Consider the following 27,589-nt stretch of genomic DNA (forward strand, 5'->3'; position numbering starts at 1 on the left):
AAAACAGAAAATGTTGGAAATACTCAGCAGGTCAGGCAGCATCTGTGGAGAGAGAAACAGAGTTAATGGGGTCGATTTTACCAGGCCTGCGGGTTTCCGGCGGGTTGGGTTTCGGGAGCGTGGTCAACGCGCTCCGTGAAATTAGTGGGTTGCCCGCGCGATCGTAGCAGGCAACACACTAATAGAAATCAATTACCTGCTCCTCCGGGGTCCGCGCTGCTGGTCTGCGCGTTGGGCGGGCTGCGCATGCGCAGTACGATCTGTCAGCGGGAGGCTCTCTAGTTAAAGGGGCAGTCCTCCACTGACAGATGCTGCAACCAATAGAACAAATTACAGCATGGAGCAGCCCAGGGGGAAGGCTGCTCCCAGTTTAATGATGCCTCACCCCAGGTATCATCAGATGGGATGAGGAGGAGGGGGAGGACAGAGCTCTTCCACCCGGCTGGTGGGAGGAAGCGGCCTGCTTCTTCCACCAAGAAGGCCTGGCTCGAGGTGGCAGAGGAGGTCACCTGCACCACCAACATATCGCCCACCTGCATACAGTGCAGGAGGCGCTCCAATGACCGCAGTAGGTCAGCCACAGTGAGAACACGTAGTCTTTCTCCTACACTCCGTCTGCCACAACACTGCCCCCACCCCACATCTCCTTCGGCACCGCCAACACTACTCTGTCACATCACCCCTCATACCCACTCAAACCCCATCCTCATCTTACCTGCACCTACTCACCTCGCCAGTACTCACCCCGCCACTAACACGCAACCCAATCCTCATACAATCTCATGGCTCTATCCCATACTCATCCTCTCGTGCATCTCTCTCACGGCCAGCCTCACTCAACCTGCCACCACCTGTGCTGCAGCCACAGGGCATGCATCACATATGTGCAGTAGGAAGCTTAAGGAAAACGTGTCGTGAGCATGAAGGGGATGCACAAGGGTGTTTGAGGGTTTGTCATGGGTGTTACCTATATTGAATTTCAGAACAACTCACATCACACATTATATTGGCACCACCACTGCCATGTCTCCGCGAATCCTGTCTGTTGTGTCCAATAATGCCCGCTCCTGGGTATCACTATGAGGACCCACCACTGATGCCACCCATTGTGTCACTGCAGAGTAGGTGCAGGTGTATTTGCAGGGCTCTTCCGCGCAGATGACTGAGAGACATCGGCGGTGTAGCCGGCTGCACCCTGGAAGGATGCGGAGGAGAAGTTGTGGAGGGCTGTGGTGACTTTGGCAGCGACAGGTAAGCAGATGGTGCTGGGGCCAGCCAGGAGCAGCTCGGCATGAAAGAGGCTGCAGATGTCCACGACTACATGTCGAGTGAATCTGCGCCTCCGTGTGCACTACTGCTCGGAGAGGTCCGGGGAGCTGCGCCTCGGTCTGTGGACCCTGTGGCGAGTGTAGTGCCCTCTGCGACGCATCTCTCTCTGCGGTTGCCCTCCCTCCTGCTGTATAGGTGGATGTGTCACAGCACTCTGTTGTGGAGCTCCATGTGTCAGAGGTGGACGGTGTGGATGGCGAGGCTGGTGATGCTGTTCGCCCTCTGAGGGGGTCATGACTGCAGCTACGACGGCCCCCATCCGCAATATGTACATCTGAGGGGGTCCGCAAGGTAGGCACATGTCTCCGGGCCCCGGGGTGAGTGTGCAGGTTGGTGACTTTGACCGTCAGGAGGGGGGTGGTGGAGGCCACACTTTGTCCCAAGTGACAGAGCGGCCTCCTGCAATGGCCGAGGGTCTCCCCCCCCCCCCCCCCCCCGCCCCACCTGTCAAATGGACCTTTGCAGCTGCCACAGGCTGACGGCTGCAACACGTCCAGTTCAACTAGGACTGTTTCCCCCAGTGTGTGAAACAGTCCCATGTTTCTCCAAAATCACACACAGTCCCTTAATCAGGTCAGTTAATGACCTGAACAAGCGAAATAAATAACCTCAAGTGGCATCCCGCTGGCTTTAATTGCCTGCGGGATTCCCACCAGCGGGGGCTGCGCACGCACCCCCGCATGTCATCGGAGAACCCGGAAGTGGGCGGGATCGTGGCGCGATCCGGTCACGTGCCTGGAGATCGGGATTTTCGGGGCCCCCCCGCTGGAAACGCACAGGAAACCCGACGGTAAAATCGAGCCCAATGTTTCAGGTTGATGACCTTTTCGGGTCATTGATGACTCAATATCATCTGGTGCTTATTCAACCTGTTATTTATGATATACTATTGCCTGGCACTACACAAGTGGCAGAATGCAGGTTCACTTCTTTGTACTATTGAATTGCTGATCTCGATCTTGCTGCTCTGGGGAGATGTCAAGCAGAGACCAGGCACCTTCCCATGGGAAGAGAGGAAAAATCAAAGGGAGAGGCATCCTGGGCAAAAGTTGTGTATTTCCTATTGGTCAACTCAAAGTAGCATTGGTAAGAGAGTAGGAGCAGGTCATCTGCAGATGGTTTACAGATGGCCCAGGGTAACCAGAGGATGAAAGGTAACAGAGAAACTGGATACTCTCAATAAACAAATTTTTAAAAAAATTAATCACAGTCCCAGTAACAGAATGTAGTCCTGTTTGAAGTTGTATCAAAAACCACAACAAAGAATAACAAGAATAAAAATGGACAGAACCCGCAGCTGCGACCTAGGCATTGAATCAGGGCATAACGAAGTCACACCCAGCCCAGTTGACCCGAAAAAGTCCCCCTCACTAAAATCTGGGAACTGGTGCCAAGGTTGGGAGAGCTGTCCCATAGACTAGTCAAGCAACAGCCTGACATAGTCATACTCACACACAGAATCATACCTAACAGCCAACATCCCAGATTCTTCCATCACCATCCCTGATTATATCCTGTCTCACTGTCAGGACAGACCCACCAGAGGTGGGAGCACAGTGATATACAGTCGGGTGAGAGTGACCTTCAGCATTCAATCTGAACCCCAAGAAGTCTCATGGCTTCAGGCCAAACATAGGCAAAGAAACCTCCTGCTGATTATCACCTACTGCCATCCCTCAGCTGATGAATCAGTACTCCTCCACGTTGAACATGGAGGAAGCACGGAGGGTAGCAAGGGCACAGAACTTACTCTGGGTGGGGGACTTCAATGTCCATTACCAAGAGTGGTCTGGTAGTACCACCACTGACCGAGCTGGCCGAGTCCTGAAGGACAAAGTTTCTGGACTGGGCTTGCGGCAGGTGGTGAGAGATAAAAACATGAGGGAACAACCTAGTTGACCTCGTCCTCACCAACCTACCTGTCATAGATGCGTCTGTCCATTGTAGGTGTGACTACCGCATAGTTCTTGTGGAGACCAAGTCCAGTCTTCACACTGAGAACACCCTCCACCATGTCATGTAACACTACCACCTTGCTGAGTGGGATAGATTAAGATCAAATCTAGCAGTTCAAAACTGGGCATCCATGAAGTCAGCAGCAGCAGAATTGCAAACCACCACAATTGGTAACTTCATGACCAAGTGCATCCCTCATTCCTCCATCACCATCAAGCCAGATGACCAACACTGGTTCAATGAGGAGCATAGAAGAGCAGCACCAGGTATACCTGAAAATAAGGTGTCAACCTAGTGAAGCTACAACACATTACTTCACGCATGCTAAACAGCAAATGCAGCATGTTATAGACAGAGGTAAGCAATCCCACAACCAATGGATCCAGTCAAAGCTCTGCAGCCTTGCCATATCCAGTCGTGAATGGTCTTGGACAATGAGCAACTAAGGCTCCACGAGTATCGCCATTCTCAACGTTGGTGGAGCCCAGCACGTGAGTGCAAAAGACAAGACTAAAGCGTTTGCAATCAGCTTCAGCCAGAAGTGCTGAGTGGATGATCCTTCTCAGCCTCCTCCTGAAGTCCGCATCATCACAGATGCTGGTCTTCAGCCAATTCGATTCATTCCACATGGCATCAATAATGGCTATAAGCATTGGATACAGCAAAGGCTACAGGTCCCAACAACATCCCGGCAGTAGTGCTGAAGACCTGTGCTCGAGAACTAGCCCCTAATCAAGCTATTCCCTTCGAGGTACAACAGTGGTAACGACCCGATTATATGGAAAATTGCCCAATTATATTCTGTCCACAAAAAGCAGGACAAATCCAACCAGGCCAATTACCGCCCCATCAGTCTACTCTCAATCATCAGCAATCATCAGCAAAGTGATTGAAGGTGTCGTCAACTGTGCTATCAAGCGACACTTACTCACCAATAACCTGCTCACCGATGCTCATTTTGGGTTCTGCTAAGACCACTCGGCTCCGGACCTCATTACAGCCTTGGTCCAAACATGGACATAAGAGCTTGAATTCCAAGGGTGAAGTGAGGGTAACTGCTTTTGACATCAAGGTGGCATTTGACCGAGTCTGGCACCAAGGAACCCAAGTAAAATTTAAGTCAATGGGGATCGGGGGAAATCTCTCCAGTAGCTGGGGTCATACCTAGCACAAAGGAAGATGGTTGTGGTTGTTGGAGGCCAATCATCTCAGCCCCTGGACATCGCTGCAGGAGTTCTGCAGAACAACCCCCAGGCCCAACTATCTTCAGCTGCTTCATCAATGATCTTTTCTCCATCATAAGGTCAGACGTGGGGCTATTTGCTGATGATTGCACAGTGCTCAGCTCCATTTGCAATGCCTCAGATGCAAGTCCATTCCCACATGCAACAAGGGCTGATAAGTGCCAAATAACATTTGCACCACACAAGTGCCAGGCAATGACCATCTCCAACAAGAGAGAGCCTACCACCTCATCTTGACGTTCAATTGCATTACCATCACCGAATCCCCCACCATCAACATCCTGGGGGTCACCATTGACCAGAATCTGGACCAGCTACACAAATGCCTGGGTATTCTGTAGTGCATGGGAACCCTATCACCTCCAAATTTTCCTCCAAGTCATTCACCATCCTGATTAGGACATATATCGTCGTTCCTTCATCGTCACTGGGTCAAAATCCTGGAAATCTACCTCACATCATTGTGGGGTCACCTTCACCGCATAGACTACAGAAGGCCCACCAACATCTTCTCACAGCTACTAAGGATGGTCAATAAATGAGACCTTGCCAATGATGCCCACATCCCGAGAATGATTTAAAAATATTTAATCTCAATCTATAGTAAACTAAACAAAAGGAATAACATTGAATGTATTACCATTTAAATATGTATCAAAGAGTAAAGTAAATGACAAAATTAACTTATACTGCAGTACATATAGTAGAAACAGCTAACATTTATATGTAGTAGTGTCAGTCTGATCTACAGCTTTGACCACTGTGATCACTACTAAAGATACTAATATTATTTAACCACAGTACATCTACTGTAGTATCTCTCAGCAATACTGACGTTAAGGCGGTTAGACAAGCTAGTAGTTCTCTCGAATTTGCTCCCTGATCTCAATTTGCAGATCCGAGTAAATAATTGTGAGAAAACTAGACGTCTGTTTCCCTGCAATTGTGCTTTGCCTCCCCCATCTGCCTCCCCTCTTGGCTCAGGCTGAAGTCGTCACTGTCTCTAGCACAGCACAAGAATTATATGCCTTGCCTTACTCTCATCTCAGTCGTGGAAACAGCCAACCAGTGCACATTATGTAAATGAATGTGCTTTGCGAGGTAGTGACAAACCTGCTGCTGAATGGTTGTTATAGCGACAACTGAAGGCCCTGCCTCATAGCTTAAATGAGAGAATAATGTTCACATTTCCCTGGGGGTGTGAGACCTAAAATTTAAATAGCAAGGGGAAAAAACAATTGACAGACAATAAAGGGATCGCTGGAGTTTGGTCGTGGAGACAGCAGCTTTTCCTTGGTCATGCCAGTTCTTAAATTTGATGCTGAGTCACTGGAAGGTATCCCAAAATCCCCCTGTTATAAGCTTCCATCAAAGACTATGGAGGAAATAGAACACACCTGCCCTCATCCTCGTACGGTGAGTCAAATAATGGATATGTGTGATATATATATTTGGTAGTTAAGCACTTATAAGGCATACAGTATTATTGAGGGAAAAGAAGCAAGATAGCATGATCCTCTAAGGGATTTATAAACAATAGTTCCGTTTGCTGTGCCCTTATTGTACGTTTAATGTGGCCAGTAAATTAGACAGCTTCATTTTTTGTATGCCCAACTATTCAGAGAATCAGCATTCACAGTCGTTCCTACATCAGGATACGGCTGTGAAGGGAAAAAAAGATGATGTACAAGGCTTTAGAGGTTTAAAAATTTAAATGTTTGCAACATAATGAAGTGCTTCTTTACCCACTTTAATAATTGATTCTTCTTTGCAGCTTGCAGGGTATAAACTTGCTAAGAATAATAACATTAAAAATTGCTTCAAATATATATACTGTACTATGTTCATGGTGCAATGCACAACAAAAGTAGAATAGTCCAATATTACCTGGTGTATCAAATTCTCCTGGGAAATTGAAACTGTATCATATTTTTACCATGGATTAAAAATGCTGCCATCAGAGTGAAAGTATTGAAAAGATAAGTTGCATATATTTAATGATTCATCCAAGACGAGGCGGTTGGGCAGCTGACTTTACACAGATTACTACACGGAATTAGTCATTTGGAACATAAAGTAGCAGTCACAACAAATGGCAGAATTAATTTTTCATCTGTAGCTTCTGCATGTTGGTTTGAACTTTAGGGAATAAACAAGGTGGTGGGAGTTAACTAAAACAAGAAACAAAGTATCTTTTGATTAAGAGTAATAAACTGGAGTGGTCACGTCACCTGGTAACTGCAGCCAATTGATTACAACTCAGAGTGTTCACCTGAGAAATACCGTACTAAAATCAAACTTTGTAACTTGCAAATTCAGTTGGCATTTTTAATCAGGTCTCTGTTGTTCTTTTAGTTATTGCATTTATAATGTAAGTAAGTAACATTATGACAAGTCAATAAACTCTAATAATCCTAGTGTGATTGAGTATTGCCGCCATAGCCGGCCAGCCAGTTATAACAATTCCCTGGTGCGATACTAAAGGAGCATCCCACTATGAGTAACACTAAAAATCTTTTATCACCCATGGACTTGGCTGATCCACACATTAGGAATGATATCAAGGCCATAAGGACTATCTGACCCACTTTCACAGTCAAAGAATGCAGGGTTGATAAAGACTCATCACAAAGGAAGAGCAATACTAGAGGGAAATCTTTGGTCAGGCCAACTGGCAGAGGGATAGAAAACTGAAAGGGCCTTCCTGCACTGCCCAGGTCCAGCCTTGGTGGTTAATAAAAGACCAGCGTTGATAGCTTCTGTGGAGACGATTGGCATTTTCAAAATTTCATCATCTTAGCTAAGGTGGATAATGTAGAGTTGGGGAGGGAACTGAGGAAAATAGTAAATACAAAGAGTAAAAATGGTAGTAAGGCAATTTGTATCTGTGCTTAGTTGTTTGGTGAGAACTTTAATGTCATAGGTGCTTTCAATAACAAAGGTAAAATCAGAGGGTGAGTCAAACTAGAACACTGACCAATCTCCTGGCAGCTAGATGCAGAGTGACTTGGGCAGAGAGGTCTGTGAGTAGCTCACCTGAGTCAAGGAGGACAACTTGAAAGATGTAAAGCAGTTGATAAAATCTAAAAAAAAATAGAGGGGGGAGAATAAGCAAATAAGTGAAATCTTATCAAACAAAAAAAAAATCATAGTTTCCCTCATAGAATCTTAGAATCATAGAAGGCTACAGCACGGAAGGAGGCCATTCGGCCCATCGAGTCCACGCCGGCTCTATGCATGAGCAATCCAGCTAGTCCCACTGCCCTGCCCTATCCCCGTAGCCCTGCACATTCTTTCGTTTCAAATACTTATCCAGTTCCCTTTTGAAGGCCATGATTGAATCTGCTTCCACCACCCCCGTGAGCAGTGCATTCCAGATCCTAACCACTTGCTGTGTATAAAAGTTTTTCCTCATGTCACCTTTGGTTCTTTTGCCAATCACCTTAAATCTATGCCCTCTGGTTCTTGACCCTTCCACCATTGGGAACAGTTTCTCTCCATCCACTCTGTCCAGCTCTTCATGATTTTGAACACCTCTATCAAATCTCCCCATAACCTTCTCTGATCCAATGAGAACAATCCCAGCTTCTCTAGTCTATCCCCGTAATTTAAGTCCCTCATCCTTGGAATCATTCTAGTAAATCTCCTCTGCACCCTCTCTAAGGCCTTCAAAGCCTTCCTAAAGTGCGGTGCCCAGAACTGGACACAATACTCTAGTTGTGGCCAAACCAGTGTTTTATAAAGGTTCATCATGACTTCCTTGCTTTTGTACTCTGTGCCTCTATTTATAAAGCCCAGGACCCCGTATGCTTTTTTAACTGCTTTCTCAACCTGCCCTGCCACCTTCAACGATTTATGCACATACACCCCCAAATCTCTCCGTTCCTCCACTCCTTTTAGAATTGTGCCCTCTAGTTTATATTGCTTCTCCTCATTTTTTCTACCGAAATGCATCGCCTTGCATTTTTCCACATTAAACTTCATCTGCCACATGTCCGCCCATCCCACCAGAGTGTCTATATCCTCTTGAAGTCTATCACTATCCTCCTCACTGTTTACTACCCTTCCAAGTTTTCTGTCATCTGCAAATTTTGAAATTGTGCCCTGTACTCCCAAGTCCAAGTCATTAATATATATCAAGAAAAGCAATATCCCCAGCACCAACCCCTGGGGAACACCACTGCACACCTCCCTCCAGTCCGAAAAAAAACTGTTCACCACTACTTTCTGTTTCCTATCACTTAGCCAATTCTGTATCCATGTTGCTATTGCCCCCTTTATTCCATGGGCCACAATCTTAATAGTAAGCCTACCATGTGGCACTTTATCAAACGCTTTTTGGAAAATCCATATACACCACATCAACTGCATTGCCCTCATCTACCCTCTCCGTTACCTCTTCGAAAAACTCTATCAAGTTGGTTAAACATGATTTGCCTTTAACAAATCCGTGCTGGCTTTCCCTAATCAATCCACACTCATCCAAGTGACCATTAATTCTGTCCCAGATTATCGTTTCCAAAAGTTTCCCCACCACTGAGGTTAAACTGACTGGCCAAGGGTGTAACATTTGCAATTCTCCAGTCCTCTGGCACCACCCCCGTATCTAAAGATGTCTGGAAGATTATTGCCAGTACCTCCGCAATTTCCTAGGGTGCATCCCATCCAGACCAGGTGACTTATCTATTTTAAGTACAGTTAGCCTTTCTCGTACATCATCTTTCGCAATTTTTAGCCCATCCAGTATCTTAAATATATCTTCCTTTACCGAGACTCTGGCAGCATCCTCTTCCTTGGTAAAGACTGATACACAGTGTTCATTTAATACCTCAGCCATGCCCACTGTCTCCATGAGTAGATCTCCTTTATGGTCCCTAATCAGCCCCACCCCTCCTCTTACTACCCATTTACTGTTAACATGTCCGTAGAAGACTTTTGGATTCCCTTTTATGTTGGTCGCTAGTCTATTCTTATACTCTCCCTTTGCCCCTCTTATTTCCTTTTTCACTTCCCCTCTGAACTTTCTATATTCTGCCTGGTTCTCACTTGTGTTATCAACCTGACACCTGTCATACGCTGCTTTTTTCCGCTTCATCTTATTCTCTATCTCTTTTATCATCCAGGGAGCTCTGGATTTGGTTGCCCTACCTTTCTCCCTCTTGGAATGTACCTTGCCTGTACCCGAATCATCTCTTTAAAGGCCGCCCACCGTTCAATTACAGTTTTGCCTGCCAATCTATGATACCAATTTACCCGGGTCAGATCTGTTCTCATCCCATTAAAATTGGCCCTCCTCCAATTGAGTATTTTTACTTTAGAGTGGTCCATGTCCTTTTCCATTGCTATTCTAAACCTTATGATACTATGATCGCTGCTCCCTAAATGCTCCCCCACTGACACTTGCTCCGCTTGGCCCGTCTCATTCCCTAGAACCAAGTCCAGCAATGCCTCCTTCCTCGCTGGGCCGGAAATGGAAATTCATAGATTGAATTATCAAATACTGCACAGCTTAATCATCCTGAATTTCTTCTGGGTGTACTGTGGCTTGTGTCCGTGTGTGAAATAACAACTTTCCTGTTGCAGACCATTGGCAGAAATTAGCACCCAAATTAATTTTCAATGACAACATGGCAGTCCAGTGCAGCTTCATGGGACGTTTTGTGCTGTACATCTTGAAGGAATGGCCACACAGAGGTGCAAGCACTCCTCCAATATGTGATTATTATTTATTAAACAATCTCTCAATTAATCATCATGACCAATAATTTTTATCCTCCAATGTTTTGCCTTCACCTCCTGAAGGCCGTTGACTCAAGCTGGAATTAAAACATCTCAAGCATGTCACATACTATAAATTAGTTTAATGAATATTGCTACATAGGCAAAAGCAGAAGCAATGTTACACACAGCAAGATCCTAGAAACACTCATGAGTTTTTTTTGGTAATATTAGTTAAGGGAGAAATGCTAGCCAACACAGCCAAAGAACTCTCTTGTGTTGTTTGAGTAGTGTCATGGGATCATTAAATTTAGCAGACAGGCAGGGCCCAGTTTTAACATTTCATGTGAAGGACAGCACGTCCACATTTTGATCACTCCTTCAGGAGTACACTGAGCCTAGATTATGTGCTCAAGTTATGAAGTGGGAATTGAACCCACTACCTTCAGACTCAGAAGCAAGAGTGCCAGCAACTGAGTCGAGCTTCATGGCCACTGGCAGAAATTCTTCATCCATGAGCCGGGATGGTGATTATCAGTGAGATATTTGACTAGGGAGATATTATAGCCAAGCCCGATCCTATCCTCACCTGATGTCTCCACAGTTTCCAGCAGGAGTCAATGGATATTGATTGAGATCAGGAAACTTGGCTGATTCCATCTCTTAGCTTAGGGACCCTAAGGCCAGTTGTAGCACCTCTGCTGCTACCCTGACTGAGATTGGTAAGCACAGCACAGAGTAAGAATTGAAGCTAGGATGGTTCTGATCTTTGTGCCTCAGTATTATTCCACGCACTGCATTTATCCTTTCAGCCACAGGAGCACTGAGGAGCCCTCACTCTAGGACTTGAGCACAAAATCTAGGCTGGCACTCCTGTTTAGCACGGAGGGAGTCACAGCTGTCATTGTCATGAAATGTTAAATGAAGCCCCTGTTTGCCATTTAGGTGGATGTTAAAGATCCCATGGAACTATTTGAATAAGAATGGGAGTTCTCCTGGTGTCCTGGCCAATATTGCACCCTTAACCAACACTACCACAAACAGATTAACTGGTCAGTCATCTGATTTATTTTTATCAAATATTGTTATACATAAAATGCACAACAGGCACTGCACTTCAAAGTAATTCATTGTGTTTGATGCATTTTGAGACATTTCTGAGACATATGGCAACAAGCCATATAAATGCAAGTCTTTCTTTTTATTTTCACTGTTTAATGACCTTGAAGACATTTCCAACATGTGGAGAGATGCCTGGAATGTAGTCCCTCAACCAGAGACTGTTCTGCTTCCATCACAGCTCCCACTAGAGGGCATTTACCGTTTGACTCCAGGGCACTTTTAAAAGAAAATTCTTGTGTTTTTGTTAATGTTTCTTTTTACATTCATACATATATATAATAAAGCTATTATACATATATGTGTACATTCACATATATTTTATGAGGCCATTTTATGTTTAGGGTACAATCACACACAGTTTACAAGAGCATTCATTCCCTAACATAGTTTATGAAGTCACTGTTCATCCTGATTGCACAGTGTCTCTGGGGGTAACGTATCGTTATATCAGCCTGTTTAGTCGGGAGCAATGCAGGGTGGGGAGCTGAGGCAGCTTGGTTGGCCCTGAGTTCTGGGGTTAGGTAGGTTGGGGGATAGTGGGGAAGGGTCCTGAATACCTGGTGTCGTATTGGTTGAGGTTGGTGCCCTTCATGGTCAGTGGGTGGGTTGCTGCACTGAGGGGGTAGTTTATGCCAAGTGGATCTTCCAGTATGGGCCCATACAGCCTGGTATTTCTCCATCTCCAGGTAGAGGTTAAACATCACTCATTATGATTGCACCAGTGTTTGATTTCCTTATTATTCCTTACCTCTAACTATGTAGATTCAGCTTTTTCACCATCCACAAGCTTGTTCTGTACTACCATTCTTCCTCCTTCTTTCGTACTCTAAATCTCCGGAATATTTTATAACCAGGAATGTTCAGTTCCTAGTTCTACCATAACCCAAGTCACATCTCTGTTATTGCAATGTGCAATCATAACATAATAAATTTTAAGGTTCAAATAGAGAAGGAAATAAAACAGTGTGTAAAAAAAAAGTTGATTGATTGGAGAAGAGCAAATTACTGAGTAATGCAAAGGGATGTGGCCTGGATAAATTGAAGAGAAAAGTTAACTGATAAAAGGGTGAAGCAACAGTGGGAGATACTTAAGTAGGTCAGGGACATTCCAATGAGGGAAAAAACAGCACGTGTTTAGGGTCATGATTCTATAGATAAATGGACAGATTATGCTTATGACAAAACTAAAACTAGTGACACAAAAGAAGGTCATGACAAATACTATAATCCAGTCATAGAAACAAAAAGAGAGTTAAAAGAGGGCTAAGAGAAACATAGAAACATAGAAAATAGGAGCAGGAGTAGGCCATTCGGCCCTTCGAGCCTGCTCCACCATTCAATATGATCATGGCTGATCCTTGATCTCAATACCATATTCTCACTCTCTCCCCATACCCCTTGATGCCTTTTGTGTCCAGAAATCTCTCTAGCTCCTTCTTAAATATATTCAGTGACTTGGCCTCCACAGCCTTCTGTGGTAGAGAATTCGAAGTATGAGCAGAAATAGCAAAGGTTTATTAAAACACGTTAGGATAAAGAGAATCTTAAAATCAAAATGGGACAACTCAAAAATGATGGAAGAGAAAATTGGGCTGGAGGGGCCACCTTTATCTTCTTTCTGGAGAAAGGATCCAGCCTCAGACCTGGCAACCAGTGCCGCAGTTTGCAGACTCCTGCAAGCAGGCACTGTGGATGCGCCCTCCTGGTGTGGGCACCTGCCATTGGTATATAAAGGGGGGAACCTCTCCCAACCCCAAAAAGTCTACTGGACTCAGCGACGAAGGTTCCTGGCAGTTACATCCCAGCACTTACGACGGAATGTAACCTTTGTGGACCTTCGGCCCCATTATGTATACCTCAAACAGATTTGATAGAGGATAATGCATATTGGGCCTGGATGAGTGTTTGTTTTGTTGAATAGTAGAAGAACACACATTACAATATGCGGTCCTTCCTTTCATATTTACCAAATTATTGAATTATTTTCTCTCGTGCAAACAAAAAAAGCGATGACTGGACTCTTGTCATTTAGACCTGGGATATCCAAATTTTTGGAGCTGGGAGGCCAAATACACACACCGCAATCAGTTAGTAGGCAGCTTACGATTACACTGAAATGTAAATTCCCATACACAAAAACTTCTAGCCCACTCCAATACACAAAAATTGGAATCCTTACACACAAATGCTTGGAATTTCCACAGATTTCTCCTGATCTCCTGCCATAACCTTGATAGAAGATTGGCACAATGCCCAGAGAAACAACGTACACGGCTATTTACAACATTTCTCTGGGGGTCCCATTGATCGTCTGACGAAATTATGGCAGGAGATCAGGAGACCCTCACGGATGTTCAGGACCAAAATGTCCAATGCAAGACCCCAGATACAAAACATTCAAGTCCTTCCCCTCTTTTCCTTCTTCCCCATCCTCTCCCTTCTTCCTCTCTTCCTTGAAGGTTGAAAACTTGAAAGATTTACAAGGATGATACCAGAACTGAAAGGTTATAACTATCAGGAAAGACTAAACAAGCTAGGGCACTTTTCTCTAGAGAAGAGAAAGCTGAGTGGTGACTTTTCTCTAGAGAAGAGAAAGCTGAGTGGTGACCTGATAGAGGTCATTAAAATTATGAAGGGGTTCAATAGGGTAGATGTAGAGAATATGGTTCCACTTGTGGGGGAGTCCAAAGCCAGGGGGCCACAAATATAAGATAGTCACCAATAAATCCAACAAGGAATTCAGGAGAAACTTCTTTACTTAGAGAGTGATTGGAATATGGAATTTGCTACCACATGGAGTAGTTGAGGCAAATAGCATAGATGCATTTAAGGGGAAGCTAGGTAAGTGAGGGAGAAAGGATTAGAAGGATATATTGCTTCTAATATAGAAGGGTTAGATGAAGTAAGATTGGAGGAGGCTCATGTGGAACATAAACACCGGCATAGACTAGTGGGGCTGAATGGCCTGTTTCTGTGCTGTAAATACTTTGTAATTTCAGGTAAGGAGTCTTGTCTCTTTAAGTTTCCCAGATTGGTAAAGGCTGATTCTTTATTGGTGCACAAAGGCTGCTCCTTGATTTGCCTAAACCCCCAAGTAGGAAGCAGCCTTTTCCAATCCCCCAAACCTCACAAGTTTAAAGAATTGAAGCTATGCATAAATTTAAATTGACTTTGCACACAAGCATGCAAAGGAGCAGGGGGAGTTAGCAAGGGCATGAAAGGCCATATAAGTGGAGCTCGAGGCCAAATCCTGAACATTCCCATTTTAGTGCCACCAGAGTCCGCTTGATAATTCAAGCTAAAGCAAAGACAGGAAAAGTAAGATATGAATTGTTGAATTTTCCTCCGGGGCAGGTTCACCACCAGATGGGGGTTGGGACAGGATTACTGCTAGATGGGGTTTGGGACAGAATTACTGACTGCTGCCCCAACCTCACTGTGACCCTGATCCATTTTCCTGGGCTGGGTCATTAAACAATGAGTGAAGACTCCTGGCAGGACACAGAGTGAGCATGCCCATCACCGCTGTTGGCCAGGGGCTGCAGAAACTACTGAGTTTATTCCGAACTGCTGACACACAGGCAAAAGCAACTTTTGAACTGAAGTAACCTGAGTTCAGTTGCTGGCCTGAGCTGGCTGAAACCGGTTTGAATTAGCTAAGTTTCGTGAAAGACAAAGGAGATGTGATAAGACAAAAGTCCTTATTTAGAAAAGGAATAATGAGGTAATGCTACCTAAGTCCTTGGGACAGAGCCAATGAGGAGAAGACATGGACTAGGCGAGCAAGCCTAAACCAACGGGAGAGAGACAGCAAAGCTTGAAGAGCTAAGATTCGGAATAAGAATGAAGAATTTCGGGCTTGGAGCCAGCGAAGACTCCGGAGACCAACCATCAGGGAAGTGGAAGAACCTACGTCAGGGACGTAGAGACGACGTCGAAAGAGAGAGAGAACGGAACGCCTGGCCAGCATCAGCTCTCCTTTTCGGGTATTAGCCTTTATATTCTGTGACCACTCAGGGAGTGTCAGAGAAACCTAGTGGGTGTGCGTTTAGATCCTAGTTTGGGTATAAAACTGTATAACCTGGTGCAAACTGCATGTCTATATCTAACCAGACGTATAAGCTATATGTATATGATCTAACGACGTGAATAAAGCGAATTGAGAGTTAAGAGAGAATTGACTCTTCTCCTCTTTGTACTAAGCCAATAACCGTAACCGGTGACCTCCGGTCAACACTGCTGACCAGCAAAATTTGGTGACACTGCAGTACATCAAAGAGGAGTAGGAAGATCTAAAAAGAGGAGAAACACCCTGAAGGTGTTTAACGAGGGACTTACTGAGCTGCAGGTCATCCAGTTGCAGCTACGTAGAATGAAGAGAGGGAGATTCACTCACTACTAGGCCTTCTCCTTCCACCATTCCCAAGAGCTAGCTTGCTGCTGCTGCCCCAGTGTTCAGTGCCATCCCTTTCCTGGCAGTCCCTGAAATCAGCAGTGATTGGGATAGGAAAGTCAGACCTCTCCACCAGCATTTAAAAAGAGGGGGTGGGGGACACTAAAGGGGTAGCTGACTAACGTCCATACTAGGAGGGGAGAGGAAGATTGCTGGTAGTGCTGTCAGGGGTGGGGTTCCTGCAGTAACCCTCCCTGCCCCTCATCATTTTCCACCAGCGTACCGCCTGATTTTCGGCAGCAGAGCAGAATGTGAATGCTAAAGAGACACCAGCATTAACCCTCCCTCTGTGCGCTCATGTGTGAGCCATGCTTTTAGTCGATGGGAGGGGTGTAAATGACCAAAATAAAGGCTTTCAGTTATTTCTTTCTCTTCACTTAGTTCTCCTTATGCAATCAATACAACATGCTCCAGCCAAGACAGTCTGCTGCCAGCTCTTTGGCAGTGTTGCTGGAGGCTGCATGAGAGCAGTCTGTTGTGACTCACTGTCCAACTTTCTCTTCCTCCTGCTGGATATGTACCCTGTGGACACTTGGAGCATCTCTCAATAACACAGCTGGGTTTGGACAGTCAGCATCTAAGGATCCATGGGTTTGAGAGTTCATGGTACCATTCCATTGCACTAATAGCTTTACATTTATTTTGCATGACAGTAAGATAGGACTGGAGGTGTATTTTGCTCTAGATGGTAGGCTTACTGATGGAACATAAATAATGCTTCTTGATTGTTTTGATGTTGGATAAATTAATGTTTCATGATGGTTGGTTATAATTTGTAGAGGGAGGTTAGAGATGCAATAGTTTATTTTCTAATCAGTGTAAGATGATGCTCGAGGTAGCAGTGCTCGGTTCGAATGGACTGAAAAATGGTCGTAATTGTGTGGTTCTGTAGCAGTGGATCAGGACAGTGTTCAATAGCAGTTTCTTTTTTTTTGTTTCTGATTTCAGGTGAATTTGTGCTCATCAAAGTGTGGAATGTTCATACTTGGGATTGAAACATGTTCCAGTTTTTTAACCCATTGTTAAACAATTACAGGTCAAGTGTAGCATGAGTTTGAACCCATATAAGGTATTTCAATATCAGAAAGACGCTCCCTACTGCAACAGTGTGATGTTTCCATTCCCTATACTAGTCGTCCTTACTATCTGTGAGCAAAGGTTAGCAGTGAACTGGATACAGTTTTGTGTTATGGATAATCATCCGCTAGTAACCAAATTGTGACTGTTCAAAGTTATTTCTTATTGGACTCTTAAGGTGCTTTTTTCCCCTGTGATTATCAATCATTGCAGATGCACGATTCTCCTGCAGTTGAAAGATCTCCTCAAAGTAGAAAGACCAACCTTCACACAGCCAGTGGCAGTGGTGACACATTTTTTTGTGGGTCTTGCATTCTGCCTTCATAACAACAATCTCCTCCTCCGCTAAACACGCTGCACCAGTTCAGTAGGCTTGCGTTATGATGCAAAGACACTAACACATGGGAATTGCTAACCATTAATTCTTGGGCTTTCTACATCCGATTCTCAGAGGCAGTTCAAAGTAGAAAAAAGCCTGGATTGCCTTGTTGGTTAGCTATTCAAAAGTGGAGGGCATCACAACCATGGAGAGGATCGAAACCAAACCACATCCTCATCTGATACCCACATATTTGCATCACTAGCAGGTCACTGTGTATCAATCAGGAGCAGGTACCATAGCTGATTTCCAGCACATTCTAACTCAGGGACAATGAGGCCAGTTAGAGTGTTCCAACTAATACCCCGGTGTGGTAAATTAGCACATATCTGGGGTCAAACCCAAGTCCTTATGTGACTGTAGAGGCAGTATAATTGATTTCAGTGCTTCTGGCCTAGAGGGGAGAAAATCAGTCAGCGTCCCAGCTCCTGGTCACTGACCAGTGAACCGTGGTGGAACGTGCACATGTGGATGTGGATAAGGACAGATCAGGCTCGGCTGTAATACCCCAATGACTGAGGACAAAATATCGGTGGTATAAGGGAACCTAAAAATAAGGCAATGAGAGGAACTTAATAAAAGTAAAAAATGACAATGGAGAAAATGGGGCTTAAGATAAACAATTCTCCAGGACCTGATGGTTTCCACCCCAAAGTATTAAAAGAAATAAGTGAGGCAATTGCAGATGGGTTAGTCATAATTTTTCATGCTCTCCAGATTCAGAAATTGTGCCTTTGGATTGGAAAATTGCAAATGTCACTCCATTATTTAAGAAGGGAGGGAAAATCTAGGTAAGTGCAGACCCATCAGTTTACCATCTGCTGTAGGGTACTGGAATGTATAATCAGAGACAGTGAGCAAGTGTGTGGACAAATATGAGCTGATCAAAGAAAGTCAGCATGGACTTGTGAAAGGTAGGTCATCTCTGACTAGTTGAATTTTTTGAGGAAGTCACTAACATGGTGGATAGGGAAGTGTCTATGAATGTTGTCTATATGGATTTCAGAAGGCATTTGATAAGGTTCCACACAAGAGATTATTAGCAAAAATGAAAGCGCACGGAATTAAAGATAACCTAGTGACATGGGTCAGTAATTAGTTGAGAGGTAGGAGACAAAGATTAGGGTTAAATGGAATGTTCTCTGATTGGCAGGATGGGACAAGTGGTTTTTCCCATGGATCTGTACTGGGCCTCATCTTTTCACCATATATATAAAGACCTGATTGAAAGAATAGAGAGTTGTAGTTTCAGGTTTTTAGATGACACCGCATTAGAAGGCACAGTAAATTGTATAAACAGGAACAGAAAGAAACATAGGCAGAATGTGAGTGGACAAAACTATGACAGATGGAGTTCAATGTGAGGTCATCCACTTTGAGAAAGATGAATCGGAATATTTTCTTTATGGTGAGAGACCAGGGGCCCGATATTAGGAGGGCGGCGGGTTCTCAGCAGGGGATCGACTGGGCGCGTGGGTAACGCGCCCGGTGAAATCAGTGAATCGCAGGCTAATTGGAGCCACTTACCTGTGCTTCCGGGTTTCGCACTGGAAAGCTGTGCAGCAGGCGGACTGCACATGCGCAGCAAGGTCTGTCAGCTGGAGGAGCCCTATTTAAAGGGGCAGTCCACCAATGCTCCTCCTGCAGCAAACAACCAATTCTGAACCATGGAGCAGGCAAGAGGGAAAGCTGTCCCAAGATTTTCGGACTCCTCACTCCAGGTGCTGCTGGATGGGGTGAGGAGGAGGAGGGAAATCCTTTTCCCATCCGATGGGAGTAAGTGCCCTCCCTCCACCACGAAGAAGGCCTGGCTGGAGGTGGCTGAGGAGGTCACCAGTAGCGGCAATGTGCCACAAACCTGGGTCCAATGCAGGAAGAGATTTAATGACCTAACTGGGTCAGCCAAAGTGAGTATACTTACGCATTCTCCCACATTCCGTCTTCCACATCACCTCCACTACCACACAACCCCTTCTGCACTACTACCACAATGCTCTCGCATCACTCCTCACATCCACTCAACCATCATCCTCACCTTGCCTGCACATACTCACCGCCCCTGTCCCCATTCGAACACTACCACGCAACCCAATCCTCATACAATATCATGGCTATGTTGCACACGCACCCTCCCATGTATCTCCCTCACGCTCAACCCCACCCACACCAATGCATGCAGCGGGTCACCATGCAACCATCACTCAATCACGCCTCTGTGTTTTGCCTTGATAGGAGAAGAGATGCCAAAACGCCCGGGAGAGGGCAAGGACCGGAGGGGGCCCGCCATACCAGGTGGCACTAACAGACACAGAGCAGCAGGCATTGGAGATCAGCCGTACGCTGGAGTGTCTGTCCGTGGCGGATGCCGAGGCTGGGACCGCACAAGCAGCCGGTGACAGAAAGCTAACACTCAGCACTCACGATAGCGAATGATCTTAGCATCACTTGGCATCTGCAGCATCTCAACATCTGTCCACATGCCTAATATTGCTTTCTGTTCTCTTGCAGGCCCATCTGCGAGCGCCGTGACCGTGGAGGGCAATTCCTCAGAGGACCTGCCGGCCTCTGAGGGTCCATCGTCACATCTGAGCCATGCATCCACCAGCGCAGATACACACACCTCGGTGGGTCCCCGTCCTCACTTAGTTGGGCTTGCACATGGTGAGTCATCACACACGTGAGCACGAGCAGACCCTGGTGGCAGGGGCAGCCGTGGAGAGTCCGTGTCGGTGGGAGCACTCTTCTCCAGGCTCTGCTCAGCTGGACCCAGATGCTGAACCCTGGGGGCCAGCCGTGAAAAGAAGAGTCATTGAGGGGCAGCAGCACATTGCCGAGGTGCTGGAACAGATGCCACGCGCACTCTCCACAATCGCACAGAGGATGGAGGAGTCCAACTCCTGCATGAGGGGAATAGTGGCACAGTAACAGGAGGGTATCTCCGAGATAGTGTCGCAGGGATGTGAAGGCATCTCTGAGATAGTGTCGTGGGTAGGTGTGGGAATGTCTGCGATGGAGGAAAGGCTAGCCTCCATCGAGCGTCAAGCACAGCTCATCAATGAGTCCGTTCAGGCCCTGACAACGGCCGTTCGGATTCAGGGTGAGCAACATTCTGCCACCTTAAACTGGCTGACAGATACTTTACAGGTGGCCGTCCAAGGTCTCACATAAACCCTCCAAACTGCCGTCCAGCAGGGTGGAAGGAGTGATGTGGGCCTGGGCCACGAGAGGAATGATGGTGAAAGGGGACATGGAAGTGGGGACGCCACTCAAAGCGCTCCCACGTCTCACCCGTTGCCCCCCTCTCAACCAGTACCCGCAGTGCTGCCCCCTCTCCAGGTGGCCAAGTCTGCCCCTGCACAGGTGCAGGTGGAGCAGTCTTTGGTGGGGCCCTCACTGGCACCGAAACCCAGAGGGCGTCGGCCCAAAGCATCTAATTGGTCAGGGCATGGACAAGAGCAACCTGCCACTACCTCTGCTGAAGCCACAGGGGTAGCACCACGTAGGGGTTCCCGGAAACGCAAGGCAAAGGTTTTGTGAGCACAAAGGGAATGCACAAGGGTGTCTGATGATTTTTCATGTTTTTTATTTATATTTCTTTTCTGCCACATGCACAATAAATATTATTATCACCACTACTGCCACGTCTTGCCCATTCTTGCCACGTCTTGCCCATTCTTGACTGGCTTGTGGAATAGGTCCCTTTCATGGGGTTCACCATGAACATGCACACTTAATGCCACCCGTTGGGTCACTGCAGAGTGGGTGTAGGTGTATTTGCAGGGCTCTTTTGTGCAGACGACTGAGTGAATCCAGGATCAGGGGGCATAATCTTCAAATTAGAGCTAGGCCATTTAGGAGTGAAATCAGGAAGCATTTTTTTTCACCCAAAGGGTAGTGGAAACCTGGAACCCAATCCCCCAAAAGGTTATGGAAGCTGGGTCAATTGAAATTTTCAAGAGTGAGATCAATAGATTTTTGTTAGGTAAGGTTATCAAGGGATTTGTAGGAAAGGCAGATAAATAGATTTGAGGCATAGATCAGGATTTAATTGAATGGTGGAACAAGCTTGTGGGACTAAATGACCTACTCCTGTTCCTATGTTCCTGCCAACACTCATTGTTTAGGCTCACACAAGGTGCTGAAGAGTGACTGGCACCTGTAGAACCATACACCAGCACGAGTGTTCACTTTCAAGAGGGGAGTAAGGAGGGGAGAAATTTAGAAGGGGTAGGTAGAGTTAGGTCTGTTGGGCCTAATGATTTTTTCCGGCTCCTAAAAATGTTTATGTTCTTAAGTACTTATACTTCCTTTGGCACTATTCAAAGTTATTGATTTATATGGCTTAAGGTAGTTTTGTTTAATATTAGTGTATTAAAACAGTTCTGTTTCTTTAAAAAGTGATGCAAATTATGAAACTTTGGAGATACATTTGTATAGAATGGTGCTGTAAAGTTAAAAAAAATTCATGTGTAATAACAGTGGCTCTGGCAGACCTGAAACTACCTGGGCCCAGTGTCATGCCTTAACAATGGCACGTGTCTGCATCACCTTGCACAGTTGGGTGTTGCCCCATCGCTGGGACCTCAAAATTCAAGTTTTTGAAAATTAAACTAATCACATATTCGTCCACACTTCTACGACATCGATAGATTCTTGTCTGCCTATCCGTGGGAAACAGAAAATATTCAATCCATGAACTGCCAAGCACAACCCATCAATAACTTGACAACTTGCACTTTGCTGCCAGGGCTTTAGCTGAACATATTCTCTATTCCATAAATGAGCATCCAGTGTCCTTTATTTCATGTATGGTATACATCATAATTACGTGTACTGCTACATTATTAACATGATTTCTTTGTTCTTGGTATGTTCTGCTAGGCCTTGATAGAAGTTTAGAAACATTGAAGACAAGGAGCGAGGCTGTCCATCATTTTGCTGGCTCTATATATGGTTCCATGTGCAGTTAGTGGTACAAAAACAGTAACAGGTTGCTCTAGAATGGTTACGCCTCTAAGCTGCTGTATGTCAGGCATAATAAGTATAGTACTACTTTGAATTCAAAGTTGCTTAATTCAAATTATCTGTTAATTTGAATTAAAATTGCCCAAAAAATGCCTCCCATAGAAAATCTGGGGGTAGAGTTTCTGCTTTGGACGCAATCGGGAAATTGCACCCAAAATGCGCTTGAAATTGAGCTGGTCAGGTTACAGTTCAAGTTTCTGATAAAATTAATTTGCATAATCACAAATGTAAAAACTTCCATGAACCAGTGCAATCGGGCAGCTTAATAGAACGTAGTCGTTTCTTTTGTTTTCTTTCCATTAAAAAGTATTCCTTGGTATATTCAAGAATGGTAACCAGATGCAGTTTTATTAATACAGCGGAAAGTGGGTTTATCACCAAAAATAAGCATTTTTAATGAGTCCAGTCCTCTACCTGTGAGTAACCTGATTTAAAATCACTGAAAATGACTTAAAAAAATTATACTGAACCATTTAATAGTTTCATTGGTGTACACTAGTCAGTTTCTTAGTAAATTAGATATTTTTTGATATGAAAAAACATTAAAAACATGCCTACTAGTGCCTGTGTACCAAAGAAAATGAGTGCAATTTGAAGAGCCTTCCCGAACCAGTGCAATTGGTGGGATCTCGCAATTTTGACCTGGGGCATGGCCAGTTTTCTTGGCGGGGCCTGATCCGGCGAATTGAATCTTAAAGCAGTGTAAAAGATCATGGAAAACATGAATGTAAGTGGTTTTGGGCGTAACTCACTTCCGTTTAAAATTCCCCGATCTTTTGCGCTGGTTCGGCCGATTCTGCCTGGATTGCGTTGATATTACTTATGTAAACAAGTGGAAACTTGACTCCCTGGTGCTTAATTTGAACCTCTTTATTTGAATTATTGGTTCATTCAAATTCCCTCCCCAAATATGTCCTGAGCAATAAATCTACTGCATAATTGAATTCAACCTGGTTCAAGCAGGCCAGAGCAGCTAGCTAAAGTTTCCAGGCTGAAAAATTCCTGATATTTTATCACCCTAGAAACCCGAAGACATCTTTAATGTTGATGAAACTGGCCCTCTTTTCAACAAGCCACACCAAAGCAAAACATTAGCTTTCATCAATGAGAATTGCTTAGGTTAAGAAAGCTAAGCAGGGAGTTATCTTTGTGGTTTGTGCTAGTATAAGTGGCTAAAAAGAAAGGTACTGGGAATTCCAAAAACTTTACACCTGGAATTTCTCCAGTTCTCCAGTGGGAGACCATCACTACACTATACCCCCCAACTTGGTGTCGTCCGCAAATTTTGAAATTGTACTTCTGATTCCCAAGTCCAAATTGTTAATGTAAACTGTGAACAACTGTGGTCCCAGTTCCAATCCCTGTGGAACACCACTTCCCACCTTTTGCCAGACTGAGTAGTTACCCTTAACCTCTTCTCTCTGTTTTCGGTTTTGTAGCCAGCTTGCTATCCATTCTGTTACCTGTCCCCTGACTCCACATGCTCTGACCTTAGTCATGCATTTACAATATGGTACCTTATCGAAGGCCTTTTGAAAATCCAAATATATTACATCTACTACATTACTCTTGTCTACCCTTTGTGTTACTTGTTCAAAGAATTCAATAAGATTGGTCAAACATCACTTTCCCTTCTGAAATACGTGCTGACTGTTCTTTATTATATTTTCATTTACTAGATGTTTTTCTATTGCATCCTTGAGTAAAGATCACGTCATATTTCCTACCACCGACGTTAAGCTAACTGGTCTATTGTTCCCTGGACTTGTTCTACCTCCCTTTTTAAATATAGGAATAACATTAGCTGTCCGCCAGTCCCTTGGCACTATTCCCTTTTCCACTGAATTTTTATATATACGTAATAGTGCCTCTGCTATGACCAGGGGATCTTAACCTCTCTAAGTTTGATTAGTTTATCAATTATCTCCCCCCTTTTTAACTTAAATGTCTTTATATCTTTTTCGATCGCTTCTTCTAATGTCATGCCCACCTTGTTAGTCTCCCTGGTAAATACTGAGGCAAAGTAATTATTTAATATTTCTGCCATTACCCTGTCATTACCTGTGAGTTTATCTCGTACATCCCTTAATGGCCCTATCCCTAAAGTGATTTTTCTTTTGTTATTTATGTGTCAGTAGAATATTTTACTATTTCTTTTTATATTCCTTGATAATTTAATTTTGTAGTTCCTCTTTGCTTTCCTAATTGTTTTTTTGACTTCTTTCCTAACCTCTTTGCATTCACTTTTGTCATCCTATCTATGTACTTAGACTATGCCTTTTTCTTTCATTTCAATTTTTCCCTTATCTCTTTATTCATTCATGGTTTTTCATTATTGGCTAGTTTGTTCTTGTTTTTTAAAGGAATATATTTCTCCTGAACTATTGATCACTGCTTTGAGTATTATCCACTGCTGTTCTATCTCTTTGCCAGTCCAAATTTTTTTCCAGTTTACTTACCCTAATTCCATTCTCATCCCCTCAAAATTACCTTTTTTCCAATCTATTACTTTGGTCTTTGCCTTACTTATGTCTTTGTCAATCATTATTTTAAACCTTATTATGTTATTATCGCTATTACCTAGTTGTTCCCCCACACTTCTCTTATCTGCTCTGGTTCATTTCTCACTACTAGATCCAGCAGTGATTCCTCTCTGGTTGGGCTTCTCATATACTGGGTAAGAAAGGAGTCATGTACACATTGTAAAAACTCCATTCCCCTTTCCCTACCTCTTTTTGCCAGTTTATTTGGGGTTAGTTGAAATCTCCCATGATTATCACTTCATAGATTTGCCTACATATTTGTTCCTCCACTTCCCTTCCGCTATTAGGTGGTCTGTAGAATATACCTATTAGCATGATCGATCCCTTCTTTTCCTTTATCTGAATCCATTTGGATTCTGTTTCTATCTTCATGTTACTTAAGTCCCTTTCTTCTACTGCCGTTATGTTGTCTCTAATTATTACAGCTACCCCTTCTTCTTTCCCTATCCTTTCTAAATACATTATATCCTGCAATATTTAAATGCCAGTCCTTTTCTTTATGTAGCCGTGTTTCAGTTATCCCTACTACAGCTGGCTCCTTGCTACGACTTATTGTCTCCAGTTCCTCCATTTTGTTTCAGATCCTGTGCACATTGCTGTACAGGCAATTTAATTTGTTTTTAATAATTGTTCCCCTCAATTCATTTTTAACAATCATTTTGTACTTATATTCTATAACTGTATTTGTTCCCTGACCGTTTATGTTCCCCTTATTCCTTACCTTGGTCTGACCTTTACTCTCATCTCCAATTTCTTTTATCTTCAGAGTTATGTTATTTTCGCCAGATCCCTCCCCCGCACCCCCCCCCCCCCCACCATTTAACTAGTTTAAAGTCCTAGCCACAGCCCTATTCATTCCGCTAGGACTCTCGTCCCATTCCGGTTCAGGTGGAGCCCGTCCCAGCAGTACAGTTCCTTTCTGTCCCAGTAGTGGTGCCAGTCTCCTGTGAAATGGAACCTCTCCTTCCGACACCAGTCTTTCAGCCATGCATTCACCTTCCTGATCTGTCTAACCCTATTAGCATGTGGTTCGGGTAGTAATCCTGAGATTACCACCTGTGAGGTCCAGTTTTTTAATTTAGTTCCTAACTTCTGATATTCTCTTAGCAAGACCTCCTCCCTTTTCTTCCCTGTGTCATTGGTCCCAAACTGGACCACGACAACTGGAACCTTCCCCTCCCTTTCCAAGTTCCTCTCCAGTTGCTCCGAGATATCCTTTGCCCTTGCACCAGGTGGGCAGCACAACCACTTGGACTCTCAGTCACGACTGCAGAGGATGCTATCTATCCCCCTAATTATCAAACCCCCTATGACTACAACTTTTCTATTCTGCTCCTCTACCTACCACCCCCCCCCCACCCCCCGCCACCCTTGCACTGCCTCCTGCTCCATGGTGCCACAGTTAGTATTCTGGCTGTCCACCCTGCACCATACATCTTTATTCTCACAGATAGCAAGTACATTGTACCTGTTGGATAGGACCAGTGTCTGTGGGGCCTCCTTCTCTACCTTCCGTTGGTTCCCCTTACCCTGCTGAATAACAGCCATGCTCTCCCCTTTCTGTACCTGTGCTTTCTGAGGTGTGATTGTACTCTGGAGAAAACTATCCAAAAGTTCCTCCCCCTCCCTTATGTGTTGGAGTGTCTCTAATTCCGAGCTGGAGAGTCTCAAGGCAGAGACATTTCCTGCAGATGTGGCAATCCGGGACAGTCTCACTGTCCACAAACTCCCACATAGCACAGTCCTGACACATAGCCTGCACTGCCATTTCTAGTTTTTATTTATTCATTCATTAGTAATAATTTAATTCTAGATATAATATCATCTAGATTTGTAGAGTGAACAATCTCATAGCGTACTGGTGAAAAAATCCTTGCAACTCTGAATCACAGCAGACTGCACACTTTGGTAATGGAAACAAAAAAGGTTGTAATAGTCCTTATGAAGTCATGTGATTCCACAAATGTTGCTCTGATAACAACAATAACTTACATTTGTATAGCGCCTTTAATGTAGAAAAACATCCCAAAGAGCTTCACGCCCAGAAAGCATATTTTGTAAGATATGTAACACTGTAAATGAAACAGTTAAAAGCTGTAAACCATTCTTGGAACTTAAATTCCGTTTATAAACTACTGCAGTTCATGTGAACTGAGTTCCTCAATTAGGTTACAAGCTTGTGATTCACTCTCTGGTAGTGTGGTGGATGAACCAGTAGGTTTTAAGCGACAGTAATGGTCGAAGAGCTAATTAAAGTATAATGCTGTAATTGTGTGCCTGTCCCCCTTTTCAGCATCAAATCTGCTTAATCATTCAACAGCCATTAATGTGCGGTGCAGAGATGGCCATTTTATATTTAATGTAGGTACACATTTTTGCTCGTGGTTTTGTAAAATGTCATATGTTTTCTGCAACTTTCAAACTTAAAAACTCAAATCCAACTAAAACAAATGGAAATACGGGATCTGTTATTTGTTATTAAACTAGGAGGATGATTTGCTCATTGCTGCTTCAACTGCTGAGATGCCTTATCATTTGATGGCACTGATGTTCCTATGTGTTTTCAATGGCACCGCACCACAGGAAGGATATATTGGCCTTGAATGGGGTGCAGCGTTGACACACCATAATAATACCGAGGCACAGAAGATTAAATTATGACGACAGGTTGCATAAACTTGGCTTGTATTTCCTTGAGTATAGGAGATTGAGGGTTGATTGGCACCCCATCCACCACCCTAAA

General features: G+C 44.4%; 1 protein-coding gene across 2 annotated transcripts in view; it reads left to right on the forward strand.

Moving 5' to 3' along the window:
* Window positions 1-5,828: 5,828 nt before the first annotated feature.
* LOC137326930 (choline-phosphate cytidylyltransferase B) overlaps window positions 5,829-27,589 on the forward strand; it is a 51,471-nt gene continuing 29,710 nt past the window's right edge. Inside the window, exons 1-3 of one of the 2 annotated variants that reach the window (XM_067992311.1) lie at window positions 5,829-5,945; window positions 14,113-14,134; window positions 27,015-27,025. In XM_067992311.1, coding sequence (XP_067848412.1) covers window positions 5,829-5,945; window positions 14,113-14,134; window positions 27,015-27,025 — 150 coding nt within the window. The remainder of the gene's footprint in view (window positions 5,946-14,112; window positions 14,135-27,014; window positions 27,026-27,589) is intronic. The other variant, XM_067992310.1, reaches the window with a different exon arrangement.

This window comes from Heptranchias perlo, chromosome 11 (assembly GCF_035084215.1).
Source record: "Heptranchias perlo isolate sHepPer1 chromosome 11, sHepPer1.hap1, whole genome shotgun sequence".
NCBI lineage: Eukaryota > Metazoa > Chordata > Chondrichthyes > Hexanchiformes > Hexanchidae > Heptranchias > Heptranchias perlo.